Source organism: Lagopus muta, chromosome 8, assembly GCF_023343835.1.
Source record: "Lagopus muta isolate bLagMut1 chromosome 8, bLagMut1 primary, whole genome shotgun sequence".
NCBI lineage: Eukaryota > Metazoa > Chordata > Aves > Galliformes > Phasianidae > Lagopus > Lagopus muta.
This window is the reverse complement of record NC_064440.1, coordinates 29,718,635-29,737,286: the sequence shown is the minus strand read 5'-3', so window position 1 is coordinate 29,737,286 and position 18,652 is coordinate 29,718,635. Positions and strand designations below refer to the sequence as shown.

Here is an 18,652-nt window from a genome sequence, read left to right as displayed (position 1 = left end):
TTTCAAAACAAATTAACACGTGATGTCAGGTAGCAGTAAGAGAAAACATCTCAGAGAAGGAATAATTAAACTCCTATCAAAATAGGAGGTGAGTGACTACTAAAACTAGTCAAACAGTAAAATAGTAAAATAAGAACAGACTCGGCAATACTTGAACCCCAATTCATTGCTCATTGTGCTTGCAGAGAAACACACTTTTCCATTTCTGGAAATATTTGTTACAACCTTCCTGGCCCTTACCAGATTTGAAAGATCGTCCACAATTTTTCTCCCTAAGAAAGAACAAATTCTTTTCAAGTTTTAAAATGTAAGAAATTCGCAAGTTAAAAACGCTGTAAGGAGCCATCAGTGTTAGGAGTCGCTGCAAGAGAAAAGAAATCCAAGATGGATTCTGAGTATGACAGCAAAGCCCAGATGTTGAACAATTAAGGAATTCTAGAGTATAGAGAATATCTATATATATATCTATTATAGAGTGTAGAGAATAGCTCTAGAGTTCATACTTGGCTGCTTCATTGTTCTCAGTGAGAGAAAGGACGGGATCCTGTAGCACTGATAGGGCCGCTCACAGCAGCCTATAAACAGCCACGTCATTACATACAAAGTCCGATATTTTATGTCAACAGTTCAGTGACACAGGGATAAAAGCTGAACAGTGAGGATACAAGCTTAGGAACAATCCGGATGCAGTGGTTAAAATCTTTTTAGCATCTCAATACTGCTTACTCTCAACATCAAAACTACATAGCATCATAGTCAACTCCACCGTTATCATCATTCACTATGGTGCCAAATTACCAGCAGCAAACAATGGGATTTCACTTCCTAGATGAGAAGTTAGTGGCTGTTGCACAGCTGCATTTGAGAGGTGCCGGCTAGAACTGCAGGGCTCCCAGTAGATCTCTCACTCAGGCCAGCGTTCTATAGGAGAATCATAGAATCGCAAGGATGGAAACGACCTGCAAGATCATCTAGTCCAACCACCCTCCCATTCCCAGTACCACAAGCTATTAAACCATATCTAAACCGTACCTCATAGCTCCAGAGTCGCTTAGGAAAAACAAGTAACCATCTCTTACAACTATCAAATTCATCTCGATTCAGCCTTTGACATTTCATTATCCTAACTGTTCTGAAGTGCCTTTTCTACTATTTCTGAAGCCACCTGCAACAGAGACAGAAGAGTTGTACTAAATGTCCTAAATAGCTGATATTTAATTAATGCTACTTTATGAGCTAATCAATGTCTTGCAAATCATCAGATCGTTCAACCTACGCTCTTGGAATTCAAGATGTATTTACCTGAGACCATGCTATGTGACGAGAAAAGCCATGTCCCCATAGTCCACTCTTCCACCCACTCTTCCTATTATTATTTTAGAAATTATTATAAAGACTCTTTATTAGACTTCATGTGAAGGTTCTGCCTCAGCTGTCCTCCAGTGATGGTTTTTTACAGAAGACCATCTCGGGGTGCCTTACAGCTAAAGCTCTCTTTCACTACTTGAGGTGCATCCCTGTGGAAATACTGCATGCTTTGTATGGAGATGGAGGTGTGATAAGAACAACTCGAAAAGGGAAGTAATAGGTGCTCTTATAGTTACATACACTTCTCCTTCAAGAACCTCACAAAAATAATTACAATGAACAGGGATTGTGACACTTCACTGACAAAACACAAGAAATTTAAAATAACTTTCTAACATTATCTATACACCAAATGTTATTTACTTTGTGCATCTGACTGACGCTTAGAGGTGTGATCACAGACCCTGGATAACACGTGTGCATGAACGCGTTAGAGCGAGCCAACAGATTCCTCAGATTATTCCCTGCAATCAATACAGTCTAGATTTCCTATTAAGGATCCAATGCAACATGCCGAGTCATGAGTCACATATTAACAGTAATTCTACGCTAGTAAAAGAAAAAAAATCCTACTGCTCCCAACAGGGAAAAGAAAGAAAACAGATTACGGTGATGAGCATCTTACAGTTCTATGTTCCTAGTCCCAGCGGATGTGCATATGGACAATCTGGAAACTTCCAAAGCTCCTACATTTTCAGAAGGAAGAAAGGAACGTAAATCCTTGCCCGCCTTGATACACTGCAGCATTATGGCTCATCCAAAAGCTGTTATCTGTCAGAGGTAACTTACATGGACGCGTGGAATCAGATAAATCGCACTTTACCCAGTCTTACGTAAAACCATTCTAATTGCTGGAGTCTCAAAAGCAATATCAGTTTGGCAGCCTTCCTAGCATTTCTGGTGACAGCTCCACGCAAACTGACAACTACCTTGTGGAAACTGTGACAAAATAAGGTGTTATTCAGCATACTTTCATTTCCCTATGTGTAAAATACTTCAGGCGAACACACTGCAAAGAAGTTATTCAAACAGCAACAAAAAAATAAATGCTTCCATTTTTACTTTTCTGGAAATTAATTGATACGGAACACACTGGAAGGAGTTTTACAAAAAGGAAACCACTTAAATAGCGAGAAGCATGTATTTAATTAAATGCTTTGCAAAGATACATGAATAAAGCTATGTGCATGACTTTCTTTAGGGATGGCCCCAGATGTTTATTTTTTATTTTTTTTAAAGAAACAAACAAAAAACTTGGAGAGCACAGATGCAATTAAGAAATAAAAAACTAAGAAAGTAATTTTGTACCCACATACTTTACAAAATAAAGCATGCTGGTGGTACAAAACATTTTATACACTGTATGACCAACAAATAAATGCACTGTAACATTGTTCTCTCAAACACAGTAAGCCTAACAGCTAAACTCTGAAATTGATACCGAGTCAGCATCTTTATTTCGTCAGCCTTCTACAGAGCCGTTTAGCACCATCACTTTTTTTTGTTTGTTTTTTTTTGCCCTGCCTATCGCCTTTCTCAAAATAATAACAGAAGCATAGCACCTTTCAGTACCTAAAATAACAAAACGAATATTAAACGCATCCCAACTTTCAGAGATGAGGTAGCTCACGCTAAGAAATGGTGGAATTTCTTTGCCTTGACAGTTTGAGACCAGCAAGTCAAAATTACTGGCAATGCGTGTCTGGATGCCAGTTAAAAATCAGGGATTTCTAAAATTTCTCTCTTTATTAGCAACTGGTCTGGTACACACATGAATGATCGGCAACACACGTAACACTGGCACCGTATATAAGATGCTGGCATAATTTGATACATAATGGCTTATTAGATGGGCAAGTATTGGAAAACAATCAACAAGTGTTGGCTTTGCTATATATGTTGAAGATCAATCATAATTTAATGGAATTGCACAGATCCATCGTGAGAAGTGACATCAGGCCTCAAAACTTAATAAATGGGACACTTATTCTGAAATCTTGTATTTACCCCAGTAGTAATTCTACTTCATAAATTAATGATGGCTGTAGAAAACTCTTACGAGCAGACTATTATATAGAAAAGCGCAAGAAAGACAACGCCAGGTTCAGATGATCCTGTCCGAGAGATTTCTGTCTGCAAGAGACATGGATAGCTATGACGGTAGCAACCACAGGAAGATAAACTGGGGTAGAGAGAGTAGATAGGACTGAAAAATATCAAACAGTTCACAAAAGCGCTCCACTTTTCTGTTATTCGTTATGCATCCAAGCAAAAGAAATTACTGTTAGAGCTTTACGTAGTCCCACATAAAAACTATCTATTTTGAATACCTGTAAATTCTGAAGTAATCTGAAAGAAAAGCGAGGAAAAGGATTCGTGTTATTTTTAAAAAGGTGGTCCTTGTTTCTCTCATAATTGTACTGCTGCGCAAGAAGTTGGTTCAACCATTTAAAACGGAAGGTTTGTAAGTAAAATAAATATTCAAAAGGAGGCTGGGCATTTAGAAACTGTATATACAGTGCTGATCCGATATCAGCCATTACTTCAAGAGTCCCAGGATTAACTTCAATCAGTCTAAGTTCATGAGTTTAATTGCTGTTGCGGCTGAGTACCATTTTAATTTCCCCCCTTCCTCTTACACAAAACAAACTGGCCCAATTTCAATTCCAAATTCCTGGTCAGTGCTGCCAACATCCACCGGTGCGATATCTATGATAGGCAGGCGTGCCACGTTCTGCGTTCTGTACTCAAAGATTGTCTTGCCCACGTTGCCATTACGTTTCTGAAAGACAAAAAAAAAAAAAAAGAAAAAGAGAAAAATTAATCCAGATCTCATCTAAAGTCCAGCTGGGTGAGTCAACTGTCTGGGATATTTCAGGATTATCTCACTGTACCTCTGCTGAGCAATCCTCTCCTCTCTGCACTGTACCTTATTTTAAAACGTATATGTCTCGCTTTCATTGTGATGAACAGACCTGTCCAAATGATACAGGAGGATTCCCCCCTCAAGACGGATTGATTTTTCCTTTCATTATTAATTTCTTCTTTCTGTGTATATGTACCTGCACGCACATACTTGAAGTACATTCCTTTAAAAACACAGAGAGTATTCTGATTTATATCAAGTGCAAGACTAATTTTAGTCAAATTTTGCCCATCTCTTGGATTTAGCTGAGAATGCTATTGACAAAATCTACACTATACTCACTCACTGGATTTAAGGCTACTAAAACTTTCTGGGGAAGGAACATTTTCCTCTCCATTTCAGTCAGTCTGAAATGACTAAATACCAAAGAATTTTCTCTACAGTACTGCCGCAGTGATCCTACCCACTTGGCAGACCAATGCTTGAGATTATTCGATGTATGAGATTTCACACAGAAATAACAAATACTGTTTGCAAAATTGCAAATTGGGAAGATACGTATCCTCAGTGTGCTGACTAATAACTAGTAATTTAAAAATATCCTCTAAAGACATTGATTACACATACTGAGAATTGCAGTAAAATGCCTATTCAGTTACTTCTGTAACTCTTGGTGAAATTCTGCAGCGTTATATTTTTCCTATTCTATGGATTGCTTTCCAAATCAAGAATTGCCACCATCAAAAGCTAGAAGTCCTGTTCTTCCATGCCAAGAACAGAAAGGCAACTTACAGAACAGCTGTCGTGAAGAACAGTGTATCTGAATCGGCTGTTTCCCTCTGCCTTGATCTCCAGGTCATTGGCCCCTTTCAGAATGACAGCTTTCTTCAGGTTTTTAGTTTGGTCATCCATGTACCCAACGCTGTTCTTACAGAGGTAAGTGATATTCTGGGAAGCTTCCTTTGACAGGAGGCGCAGGAATGTCATTTGAGTAACAGCTGTATCCCCGTACACAAACTGAGAAGACATGAAATAGATCATCATTCATAAAAATTCAATAACAGCTTGTGAATTTTATAAACATCATTGCTGTAACTCTTCCCAGACACGACTAGCAGGAGCTTTACTACATAAAATCTAAGAATGATTTCTTTCTTAATTTCCTGGATGCTGAGGATGAGGAAACAATAATAGCCCGTATCAGGGATCATTTTGGGAGAATTTTGGCCATTCAGCTCTGAAGCTGAACAACAGAAAGGCGGAATGAAATAGTGCTTTACAACAACCTCAACTGGAATGAGAAAAGTCAAGCTGAGAAAGTCCTTTCATAGTGTACCCACTATATTGCAACTGCAGTAGGTGGTTTTCTACAGGTCATGTACCGCATGGAGAAATGTCACAAACAGCCAGTTTGACTACATAAATTCTGCATATAGATATCCATCACATAATTAGCTTCCGCAAAAATATGAATGTTTTATGATGTGCCATTGTTTCTAAAAAATATTATAGCAGTATTACTACGAATGACAACAATGTTTGAATTCTTGACAATTTTTCCCCTCTTGCGAAGATTTCATTTGATTTGTGTTTAGCAAATCGTTACACCATAGAAAAAAGTGAAGAATGACTAAAAATGAAAACGTTTCACTGGAACTGGCAAAGAAAAAAGAAAATCCTGCATGTCACCGCTGTCATTTATCATAAAATGTTATCTTTGCTTAGCAACATCAGACGTGTATTAATTAGCATCTGTAGTAAGTGCATATAACTACTAAACAGTTTCTAACATGAGTTACCAAATCGGGCAGCATTTTCAAAAATGAAATATTCTTTTACAGTTTTCCTCAAAATCACAGAATTACAGAATGGCCTGGGTTGCAAAGGACCACAATGATCATCTAGTTTCGACCCCCCCTGCTACGTGCAGGGTTGCTGACCGCCAGACCAGGCTGCCCAGAGCCACATCCAGCCTGGCCTTGAATGCCTCCAGGGGTGGGGCATCCACAGCCTCCTTGGGCAACCTGTTCCAGTGCTTCACTGCCTTCTGAGTGAAAAACTTCCTCCTAATATCTAATCTAAACCTCCCCCGTCTCAGTTTAAAACCATTCCCCCTTGTCCTGTCACTATCCACACTCATAAACAGCCGTTCCCCTCCTGTTCGCATGCTCTCTTCCAGTATTGGAAGGCCACAACAAAGTCTCCCCGGAGCCTTCTCTTCTCCAACTTAAAAGCTAATTTCTTCCTCCAAAGAGCACAGTACTTAAAAACAAAACAAAAAGCCTCTTTATGTAGCGCTGCGGGCAGCTAAATGTCAACTGTGACCTTTTGGTTCAAGGAAAGTTCTCCAAAACTTCACAGTAAGTGAAAGCATCTCAAAAAAAGCAATCAATGCCACATATTTTCTTAATGCTACATCTGTTCGAAACTCTAACCTGTCAACAGGAACTCTCTGATTGATAAAATCCCTATTATATTTACCCATTACATGTTCATTTTTAAGATATTTAATTGCTCTATGTGAAATAACAACTGAAAATATATTTGTTTTTAATTTAATGAACCAGGAATAAAAATTATTAAAAGGTGGTCAATTAATTATGTTTTACATAGCATGAATTTCTGTCACTTAGCAGGAGAGTTCAGCCTAACTTAGGAAGCGAGCTTATCACAGAAAGAAAACTGAACAGAAAGCTAAGGACAAAGTTTTTGTTTGCCTAGAAACTGACAGACTCAGCATTGAGTACTTGAAAACTAACGACAGCCTTATTTTCTACAAAAATAGATTCAATGAGAGAATTCCCATGAGTCTTGTAATTTTCAGCACTAAAGAGCTTTCTTTCAGAAAGTGTAGAATTCAATTAAAACAGGAGCAACTGCAGTCACATATTAGGGCAAAGATACACAGTAGGGACAAATATACTAAGTTTCTAAAGTAGATTGTCAGAAGAGCTGACAATTTTTAGGGCTGAACATTTTTAGGGCCAAGAGAAATAAACACCTACCAGCAGTGGCAGATCAGTCCTGCCTTAGATGTACAATTTTTTCCCTTTCTGTAATAACTGTATAATAACAAATAATTGTGTATAAGTCAGTCAAATCAAGAAACAAAATGTTGTAATTGAAATCAAATTTGCTCGGTAGAGCAGATGAAATTCTACATCAAAAGGAAATAATGTTCATCACAAGTAGCTAATTCTTGAAACTAAATACATTTAGTTACCTGCGATCCCCTGTTCATATCAAGGCCGTACCAAATGGGCTTCAAGTCAGATGATCTGCTGGCCCACCATGTTTTACGTGGGATAGTTGATGGATTTGCAGAAATGCAGGTCTCTCCAGTTTCCATGTTGCAGTATACTTTTATAGCATCTTCAACACATCCCTGATTAGGATCAATCCAATATTCACCTGCCAAGGATATAAAATATAAAATTATGAGATATAAATATAAAATTCTGTTATATTGCCACGATTCTTAAAACAATAGGGAAGATACAAACAAAACAATGCCTCGACAGTACAAAACACAAGGAAAAACAAGCATTCACTTCATGTAACCACCCAATATTGACATGCACTTCGCTTTAAAGTCGTGTCAGATGCAAGCCAATCAGCCTTTCCAATATTTCCCAACCAAGGAATCAAGACTTGACAGCTGTAAAGTTGCTCAAATCTATTTCAAAGCTCCTGGCCGCTCCAATTGCACAGAGAACAAGTAAGGGTTAGACACAAATTTTTGCTGCAGATGCCTCTCCTAACGATGCTGGTGGCAGTGCACCAGGAAACAAGGGAAAAGATGGTAAGGGGTACAAAAACCATTTGCCTTCCAGTCTATCAGTGGCAACTCATATTAATTAGGGAAACTCCAACTGTCACGTTAGCATTTTACCACCTACCAACTGCCAGTAAGAAGCAAAACTTCAGATGGAACGAAGTCATATGTCATCAATCCTATTTTGATTAGTAATATTTTGAGCTAATAGCAATTAAGCAAATATTCACAACTGATGTAAATATCTATCTCTGCCATCAGCTAAGCAGTACTTCCTTACTACCTGCTGGTAACTTCCAGAAGCCGACCGCCATGAAGTAAGAACTATTTTACATGTAAAAACACATAAAAATATGAAAGAAGGGGGTCACCTCTTCTCCCACGTAACCAGCGACAGGACTAAAGGGAATGGCATTAAGTTGTGCCAAAGGCATTTGGATTGGATATAAGAAGAATCTCTTCTCAGAAGGAGTGGTGAGGCATTGGAACGGGCTGCCCAGGGACATGGTGGAGTCACTGACCCTGGAGATGCCCAAGAAACACGGAGATGTGGCACTGAAGGACACAGTTAGTGCACATAGGGGTGACAGGCTGATGGTTGGACTGGATGATCTTAGCAGTCTATTTCAACCTTAATGATTCCATTCTATATACCAAATGAATAAATTGGCATGTATTAGAATATATATCTAATAGGCAAGAAGAAATACTTTCCTGTGTGGGAAAAAATTTTGAGTTCCTAGTGTTCATGCCGGATTAGACCGAACTCAAAACTACATGCTTTTTTCATGACTAAGTATACGCTGGAAATAAGACAGACTCTTATGGCATGTTCACACTCACCACTCTTCTTGGATGGGTGGCACAGTTTCAGGTCATCGCAAGTCCGTGCCGGGTGTTTCTTCGAACCGTCTGGGCTGCGCATAGTCTCAATCTGGCTGCTCAGTGACTTCAGTGTGGCATGGACTCCCGGGTCTGTTTTATTGTGGTCATCAGGAGCTGCTTCATCTTCAGTAAACTCTGGTAGCGGATCTGCCATAGCATCATCATAGTGTCCCATGATGTCACCAATGGCAGCAGTGAGGTGGCCTGGAGGGCCTGGGGGACCAGGAGGGCCAGGATCACCCGGTGGACCCTAAAGTACAACACAACAACAAAAAAAATAGCAATAGAGGCACAACAGAGTAAATACAAAGTAAAATGACAGAGAAGCAAATCACTGAACAGCAAAACTTTGGGGCCATTCACTCTGACATGGAGGAAAAATTCACATATAGGTAAACACTGCACACTTCCAAGAAAAGAGAAAAGAGATTAGCACTGCACACGAGGTACTGCATTCAAAGACTAGAGTTGCACCCTGCTTCACATCTTCACTGTCTGTCTTAATATCTTGCTCAAATTCTTCTCAATTTAGCTTTCAGACAACAGCTGGAAGAAGTCATCAAAGCCTCTTGATTCCAGTTTTTTTTTTTTAAGTCATTTGTCCCTCCTTTTTCTCAAATCCCAGTCTAACAGCTTTATTTCCACACAGCTGCAAGCAATTTTCAGAGCAATCTAAAATTCCTGCCTTCCATGAGTCAGCTCAAGCACACTATCAATTAGTAAAACCTGGAAGGAAAATTTGGAAACAGAAATACCTATACATTTATCCTGCACAGTTCTGAGCTTTCTGGCAACAGATCACCAAGATGTGAATGAGAATCCACATCATCCTGACTTGGAACAGCAAGTATTTTTCCAAAAAACAATATTTTTCCTAATGTTGAGGTCTGTCTGTCCACCTGGATTGTGATATCTACAGAGGCAACTGAGTCTTGAGATAAATAAGATATCTGTCAGCAAGCATTGTATGTCCACCTGCACGTTCCGAGAGCTCTTTGGCAATAGAAAGCCTGCAATATACCCACACTGTAAGCCTGATGCTCTGGTACATGAGATGGTATATTATAACGTGGCACTTCCTTTGAGGTTAATTACTTCAGAATTCACAACTAGCATTCCAAATTACGATAGAGCATACAGCCAAACAAATATATGCTGCATCTCTCAAATGAAACGTTTAACATTTGTTCCTTTTTTGTTCCAATTATTAGTTGCATGCAAGTCAACGTGAGAAGCAAGACTGAAAATACTGCTATGTAGTATTTCTTGTATTGTCTCATTATACTAAAGAACTATTTAGATACACATTTTATTCTACACAGAGTATTCATTCACTGTTGATGTTTCAGCAGAAATTGAAATACTGATAATTGGTAAAAATTAAAATGAAATAGAGTAAATATTAGCACGTGATGAAGACAGGAAACATCATGAATGTTTATTCTATGATGCAGAAATAAACAGCTGAAAATGCCTTCTCTTGTTTGTTAGTTTAGGAACATTTGTTCTACCTTTTCTGCCTTATTTCTCAAAACGAGCAACATCATTTCTTAATTCTTCACACCATCACCCGTGCCAACCCTTTCTCAAATCCCTCCAGTTTCTAACTATCCTTCTGGGGATGATATAACATATATGTTTTATAAGTTAGGGTATCATTAACTGATAAATTTGTAATACGCCTGCTGGATTTAGAGAAGTTTAAGACTTTGGCCAAAGCAGTTTTTTTATTTGCTCACTGTCAGTGGCTTAAAACTTCAGTCTGAAGGTCAGCTGAGCTCAGTATTAGTTTGTGCTGGGATTAATGGACTGAAGAATTTCCTGAATGCAAAGCATAGTAGAGCAAGCTGCTGGAAATCTTGGTGATTAAGATGGGGGATGTCAAGAGGTTCAGAAGATAATGAATGAGATATTAGCCCTTTTGTTGCATGGTCACCCCAGTTAGCTGTTGGAGAAACTGTATCCAGTATCACGATGTGTCTGGAGTTTGTGGATGTTTGATAAAGCTGCAATGTACTGTAAAAAAAAACTCATTATTTTAAAGTAACCCATTTCCATCAACTTACCTCAGGTCCAGCTTCTCCTACACTTCCTCTAACACCAGGAGGCCCGATTGGCCCTAGTGGTCCAGGACTTCCATCTTTGCCTGATGGACCAACTGGACCTGGAGGACCCTACACGAAATTGGAGAAAGAAGAAACCTATTTTAGCCCTGAACAACAAAGTTATACAAAACCACCTTTCTACAAACAATCACAGAATTTCAGAATTGTTGGGGTTGAAATGAACTTCTGGAGCTCCCCAGTTCAACGCCTCGTTAAAGCACATCCCCTACAGCAGGTTCCACTGGAAAGTTTCTGGGCAGGTTTTGAATATCTCCAGAACAGGAGAATCCACAATCTCTCTGGGCAGCCTGCGCTGCCGTGTTCTGTAACTCTAAGTGAAAAGTTTTTCCTCATGTTCATATGGAACTACTTGTGTTCCAGTTTGCACCTGAAGCTCCTTGTCTTGTCGCTGGGCACCAGTGAGAAGAGCCTTAAAACTTCAATACCATTATTTGTATTACCAAACTTCAAAAATAATCATTTTTGTTCTCTAATGCTAAAAAAGGCAGTTTCAATATTCTTCCAAAGTCAGTCACCTCAGACAACATACTTTGAATTCAGTGACTACCTTTGCCTAAAAGATTTAAGTCCAACTTCAAATGCTACATCTTAGAGCAGCCGCTGTATGCCCACATTCATACAGACCCAGGGACATCCCGTTACTCAAGAACACACCAAGAATCATACTTCTCCTTGCCCTTGTTAAAAGGGCACTTTTTCACTATTTCCCCAGGGTATAGTGAAGTCCAAAAAGTAGAACAGCCACACATGTGGTTTTGCATCAGATGTAGCGTAGGTGTCTGTATAAAGAGACTGCAGATCCTGAACTTCTCATCTAGCTCTCCTTCATATAACTTTCTTTTCTTAGCTATTTTCATCTAACTACATTTTATGTTAAGCCTCGTTTATTTAGCAAGGTAAATCTCTCAGCAGAGATGTGGCAAAAAAAGATATGGCAATAAATCCATAATACTAAAATCAATAAAAGTCAGAAAATTAAAAACGAAACTGAAATAGAAATCTAATTGTGGAAAAACAAATGGGAAAAAGTCCCAGACTGAATCTTTATACTCACCCGAGGACCAAATGGGCCTGGAATCCCAGGACTACCCTGTTCACCAATAGGGCCCTAAACAGACAAAAATTATAATTGTGATATTTAAAGCACGTTCTTTTAGTCTTCAAAAAACACTGAATAGAAGAACGGTGCTTAGGTACACTGATAAAGTTGTTTCTGCAAAACAGGCTTGCTTCATGCCATTTACAATCAGTGCTATTATAAAGTCCAAAGATGCTTCACGTGGTGCTTAATTTGTTTTGGTGGGCTTTTTTTGACTGACTCTTTGCCTACTGGTTGAAACATTCAGCTCTTACACAGGATCAGTGACCAGCCGTCAAAAAATTTTCTGTTTTACTTCCAATCAACTGCCACTGAATTCATGAAGTTCTTACAAGTACTGGAGAGAAAGAGAGAGGGGACTGTCATAGTCCTCATGAGATTTTGGATTTGATTTCCTGACTGTTAAAATACAGCGTCAAAAAAATACTCCGCATTCTAATGTAATTACCCAAAGGGACCAAATTCTGAATAGCAGAGTGCAGTTCTCACAAAGCAAAGGTTTACTTCACTACCAAGTAGTATTGTAATATTGCAATAAAAATAATTAGCAAGTGCAGGCCGACAGGCCACCCAAAAATACCTAATGAGAAAAAAAACAAAAAAATAAAACTTGTGATTTTGTTCTTCCTTTGTGAGTTTTTGTTGTTGTTTTTTTATTATGCATTTAACACATGGTTTAACTGCCACGAAAACGTGATTACAGTATAAACAAAACAGCTTACAGGAGGACCAGGAAGACCTTGAAGCCCAGTGAAACCTCGGTGTCCTTTCTGGCCCCTGTCACCTCGATCTCCATTGTCACCTTTGTCACCACGAGGCCCTTGGGGACCCTGTAACAATCAGTAATTATACGTAAAATTCCAAACTGGGAAACAAAACAAAACAACCCCTCATTTTCTTTTACGTGCTGCATTCAGAACTCCCTCACTTCTAAAGATAAAAAGAATATGATGCTGAGGCAGTTCCAGGAAGTGTAATTGTTACCAAAGCATAAGCAAACAATAACAAAAACTGTGTAACACTTAATTACAAGTGTGATAATCAGCTTAGTCTGCTTAACTTCATAATACAGTAAAAAAAGACAAAAAACAAACAAAAAAAGACAAAAAACAGTCACAATACTACTAAATAAATTACACCATGAGATTTACACTGAGAAACATCTTTGTCTTACTGGACATAGGAAATTATTTCCATGGGCAAGACTGAAGTATTACAAACCTTTCACAGGCTTGTAACAATAAACAGAAAGCCCCCATGTCGCACTTTCAATTCTTGAAGCTCCTTTTGCCTTGGTTGTGATTGAAGTACAAGTGAAGTTACACTGCCTAACTGCAGACAAAAGTGTTTGGGCTCCCCGGTACAAATGGCTGGGTTCTCCTGCTGTCAATTTTGCTCTTGTCATCTTAGATTGAAAATTCCCATACTAATTCAAGAATCATTGAAAAAAAATGGCTCGTGCTCTCAGTTCTATGTTTCTTATCACGAGTTTCATGCTAAATTTCTCAGTGCCAAATACCAAATAGTTTATCAACGGCATCATTATCACTAACTTTCTTTCAGTCATACAACTTCTGCTTAGGCTCTGGACAACATTCTTTCAATTTCCCAAGTTTGCAATTCATTTTTCTCCAATGTTGGATTATAAAAGAATTATGTAACACAAAAAGATGGGGTTTGTTTGCTTTTCTATTGGATTGAATTCAGATTCTTCTAAGCTGAATAAGGCAGTTTCATGGGAACAGGTGATTTTTTTTTTTTTTTTTTTTTTTTTTTGTCTTTTATATTTCTGCCATTTTGCTCTAATAATCTGCCTTTAGCATTCATTTCTGCACTCCTAATGTGAACTGCCAGACAGATCATAGCCAATTACTGACACAGGTCCACCATGCTCTGGACAACATCACGCTCCAAAGAGACTTGAAAAGCATTTGGAAATCAAAGCACTTAACGTTGAAGCTTTGCTCAATATTCTGATTCAGGCTCTGTTTCTCACGCTCTGTCCTGTTAAAAGTATCTCAGATGAAATCATAGAGATCACAGAAAACTTACAGGCAAACCTCTTTTTCCTGCACGGCCTGGGGGACCCACTGGCCCTCGAGAACCCTAAAAGATTGCACAGAGAGGACATGTGCATCAATCCACAAAAGTAGACACAATACTATGCATATATAAAATAACAAATTATTAAAACCAAACCAGAACAAAATGGTCACTTACAGTTTCACCTCTTTGACCTGCATCTCCCGGAGGTCCAACAGGACCTGGAGTTCCAGGACCTCCTGGAGAGCCAGGTAATCCTGCAGGGCCAGGCTCCCCACGATCACCCTGCAAAACATAATTTCAATATTATTTACCTGAAGAGAATGGAAGTACACTAAAACAACAAAAGTTAGCATTCTCAATGTATTTTCCCCTAAGCAATGAGACATTAGCATTCCTAATCTATTTTCTCACAACTGTGATCTACAAAGATATTCATTCCGTAAGAACTCAAGTCTGAGTTTCCAGGGACATGCGCTCTTAGCGAGGTGTCAATTTTGAGAGAATCTTCTTACTCAAAGCTGTAATATGCTTTTAAAGCAAATTCTTCACTCCATGAAAAATGAATGAAAAAAAAAAAACCACTAAAAAAACACAATCATAAAATTGAGATTTACAGATTTAAGAAAATAACTTATTCTTACACGCTCTCCAACAGCTCCATCTCGTCCTGGAGTACCATCATTACCAGCAGGTCCCTAGAGTTATGAAACATATATGGCCACTGATTAGCTCCATAATCTCACACTTACACAAGACAAACTAGAAATTTGTCTTTCTGTTGTTTTGGGGTTTTTTCTGCATATTCCTAGGCTCTAATACTTACTTCTGGACCAGCTTCCCCTACAGGTCCAGTGGCACCAGACTGGCCAATAGGTCCTGGGGGACCTTTATCACCGGGTGGCCCTGTGGGACCTTGTTTTCCTGGTGTACCCTAAGAGAAATGAGAAATGCCACATCAACATTTTAATCACTGAAAGAAGAAAGCACAATAATGCCTAGAAGACACTGCTCATGAACCTGAACTACCCTCAACATCATTCAATGCATCTGAGTGACAGGAAGGGCTGGAGCCAGGATCCACCCTCTCCCAGACTTCATTTAAGTGTCGGCAGTGGAGGCAAGGGGTTCTTGCCAAAGATCCCTGCATTCCTGCGACCTCCCAAGGGTAAGCAGATTCTTTTCTTTGTTTCTACTTATGTGGCTGCTGCATTTGGGCATATCCTCACTTGCTGCAGCTTAGGACTTCGTCATGCTGCTGTTATTGCTGTGCTTTCCATCGCATTATAGCATTTTAGTATTCTAATAGATTTTTAATAATATTTCATATACTGCAATGTTTTTAAGCAATTTATTTGTGTTACTCACTTTTAAATAGGGTTATATTGACTAAAAGCTTCACTTGACATTAGTCTGTCTAGGAGCAGATCATGAGTACGTAATTTCTTTGTCAATGTCTTATGGCCTTATCCCCAGCAGACAAAGTTTTCCCAACACTGGAAAAATGCAATGCACTTAGAATTCATCCACACCAATACATTCTTTTAACCTGGAATAGTTCACACCTGTCAAACTATAAAGTGATTTTGTGGATCCAGCACTAGTGACAGAACTTCCATACTACCATTTTCATTGATACTTTATTTGATGTTTTTGTCTCCTAGACAATGAAGCTTTTTAATAAATACTGCAATGAAGTAAAGAGCACAACTGGCAACTGGGAATATTGTAGTTCACAATTTATGAAATAGCAGTTACAGAACATTTACTCACATTCAAGTGACTTTTGGACACCTAAGCATATAGTCTGGGGTATTTTTTTCAAAGGTCTAGTTTCAAGTCAAATAAGAATATTTTAGCCAGATGCCTTAGCATATAACCCACTTACTCTTAATTCAGATCCAGGTCATCCAATAAATCAGAAATAACATCTCCCACCTCATACACTTTTATGAGATTTAGTTATTTGCTATTCTCTCTACATTCACTCCAGGAATTTGTGTTTTCCAGTTTTCTCTTCACATTACGGTGCGCTATGCTCTCATCCCACAAAGATGATGACAATATCCAAGGTTGGTATATCAGTTGGGCTGTTACTTACTGCAGGACCTGGCAGTCCTGGCATGCCTCTTTCCCCTCGCTGTCCTGGCATACCAACGATACCTCTTTGACCAGTAGTTCCTGCTGGACCTGGGGGGCCATCTGGACCCTGAAATTCACAGGAGATAAAATGATGCTACCATAATTTCTGTAGCAATAACATGACAAGACCAAGCCTGGAGTTAGTTGAGGGAGAAGTAATGACATGAAGAAGGACATACCGGCTGCCCATCTTCCCCTGCATCACCCTTGTCTCCAGGACCACCAGGGGGGCCGGCTGGTCCTCGATCTCCCACACGACCGTGAGAACCAGGATCACCACGAAGACCTGGGGGACCTTCTTTTCCCGGCTCACCAACAGGCCCAGCAGGCCCTGGAGCTCCCTAATAACATTTTAAAAACTTCGTTACAATGGACATTATTCTGATCAGGACAAACAACCACCAAGGACTGCTCTTTTTATTAACTTTAAATATGAACTCCAGGAGGAACAACATGTGACAGAGCACAGACATAGTGTAATCTGATGTACAGCAGTGCTAGTCTCCCAGGATTTTAAAATTATATCCATGCTCAAGCCTTCTTCCTCACCCCATCACAATTTCAAATCCCTCCTTTAACATGCACTTTTATTTTTTTTATTAACTTAAACTATACAACTGCTGCTAAAACATTCTTTGGCCATGGTTTCCAATATCAAACACAAGTTCACGTTCAATGTTTTGAGAGTCATGTGGTCCAAAGGAGTGCTATCACTGGCCTTCTTTCATTTCTCAAATACCTCTAAAGGAATTCACATTCATATTAGGTTTTTCCATAAACTTCACCTTTGGGCAAACTTACCATGACTGCCATTTATTTGGTACAAAAATTACTCTGTGAAGATGAATCTTCACCTGTTGATCCACAGCTAAGTTTTCGTTTTACTCGAGAGTTTCTAAGAACGTTTACATATGAGAGATTTGGGTTTGTGTTTTAATTTTAATGGATCTCATGAGTAACTCCACTAATGAGAAACTAGCAGAGGCCTTGCCCTTTTTACAAAAACTTGCCTAACCTCAGTCACCACTGAAGAAAAAAAAAGAACAATAGATAAGATTATCACTTTGTTAACCCTGCAGAGTAGTTTGAGAAGCTAACAAGAAGTCTAACTAAACACTACATAATCCAGTGAAGTCACATAAGTCAGTGTTGACAAACTGCTCTCTTTCATAGCATCACATGGTAAACGTTGCTTCCCGCTTCACACTATTTTATTCAAATGTTCAATGACTGAGTTATAATATACATCTATTACTGAAATGTCAATTGACTTACAGTAGGTCCAGGAGGTCCAACTCTTCCAGCAGATCCTGGGAATCCAGTAGCACCCTAAAACATATTTTAACAGCAACTTTACTAAAAGAAATACAGCACTGAAGTTACCTAAAGAGCTCTTAACCAAATTAGTGAAACTGCAAAACGCAAGCTGAGATGAGGAATGGCACACACATTGCATGAAGTTGTCATGTCAGATTGTCTACAGTTACCTCACAAAAAATAAAATCTACTTACAGGGGGACCCTGAGTTCCTCGACCACCTTTCAGACCAGGAACACCTGAAGGACCCTGTGAGGAAAGGAGAAAAAGAGGAGTGATGGGGAACACTCAGAAGACTTTAAGCAGGATCAATCTATGACACTATTCTCTGACAATGCTGCTTATACTTACTGGTGGACCAGGAGATCCAGCAAGCCCCTGAGGTCCTGGAGATCCAGCATCTCCTTTCTGTCCAGGTTCCCCAGGTTCACCTTTCACACCTGGCTGACCATCAGGGCCCTATAAGAAATCATATTACAGAAGAAGCACCAGATCAGAGAATACCACATCCTTCTAACCCAACAGGTCACTTTGCAGAGAACATCAAGAAAGCAAAATAAAACATAAAACAAAACAGTGCTCAATAGGTAAATTCAAGGGAAACGTAATCATTCACCACAGTCTGCAGAAGATGACAGACACGGTTTTCTGAAAACTCTGCGAAGTCAGAATTTCCATTAAAAATATTTTCTAATTAATATTTTTCATCTCTTTAGATTTCATATTTTCCTCAGAACCTTTTCCATTTGTAAAAGAAACTGAACCGACATTCTCTTTTCCAGTCCTTTCTTCCTAATAGTGAAAGCAGGCACCTAATTCCTTGTGAGGGGAAGTTTGAGGTGTTCACTGAAAATCTCACAAATTTTCTATTTATTCCATTAATTCATACCATCTTCCACTAGTCACAGAGTAAATTTTACTACCTTCAGTAGATGACACTTCACAATCTGTTTTGTTTTAATCTCAAAGGAACAACTAAGTGTATTCATGAAGATATGAAATCTGGTGAAAAATTACATCATCTTTTCAAC

The 18,652-nt window shown here is 38.9% G+C and overlaps 1 protein-coding gene across 4 annotated transcripts in view; it reads right to left on the bottom strand.

Moving 5' to 3' along the window:
• Positions 1–2,429: 2,429 nt before the first annotated feature.
• Positions 2,430–18,652, bottom strand: part of COL5A2 (collagen type V alpha 2 chain) — a 165,662-nt gene continuing 149,439 nt past the window's right edge. For all 4 annotated transcript variants that reach the window (XM_048952594.1, XM_048952595.1, XM_048952593.1 and 1 more), the window contains 16 exons: positions 17,973–18,080; positions 17,817–17,870; positions 17,580–17,633; positions 16,484–16,645; positions 16,264–16,371; positions 14,989–15,096; positions 14,807–14,860; positions 14,340–14,447; positions 14,172–14,225; positions 12,842–12,949; positions 12,075–12,128; positions 10,961–11,068; positions 8,853–9,144; positions 7,458–7,645; positions 5,027–5,251; positions 2,430–4,150 (listed from right to left, as the gene is read on the bottom strand). In XM_048952594.1, coding sequence (XP_048808551.1) covers positions 4,004–4,150; positions 5,027–5,251; positions 7,458–7,645; positions 8,853–9,144; positions 10,961–11,068; positions 12,075–12,128; positions 12,842–12,949; positions 14,172–14,225; positions 14,340–14,447; positions 14,807–14,860; positions 14,989–15,096; positions 16,264–16,371; positions 16,484–16,645; positions 17,580–17,633; positions 17,817–17,870; positions 17,973–18,080 — 1,932 coding nt within the window. In that variant the 3' untranslated portion in view covers positions 2,430–4,003. The remainder of the gene's footprint in view (positions 4,151–5,026; positions 5,252–7,457; positions 7,646–8,852; positions 9,145–10,960; positions 11,069–12,074; positions 12,129–12,841; positions 12,950–14,171; positions 14,226–14,339; positions 14,448–14,806; positions 14,861–14,988; positions 15,097–16,263; positions 16,372–16,483; positions 16,646–17,579; positions 17,634–17,816; positions 17,871–17,972; positions 18,081–18,652) is intronic.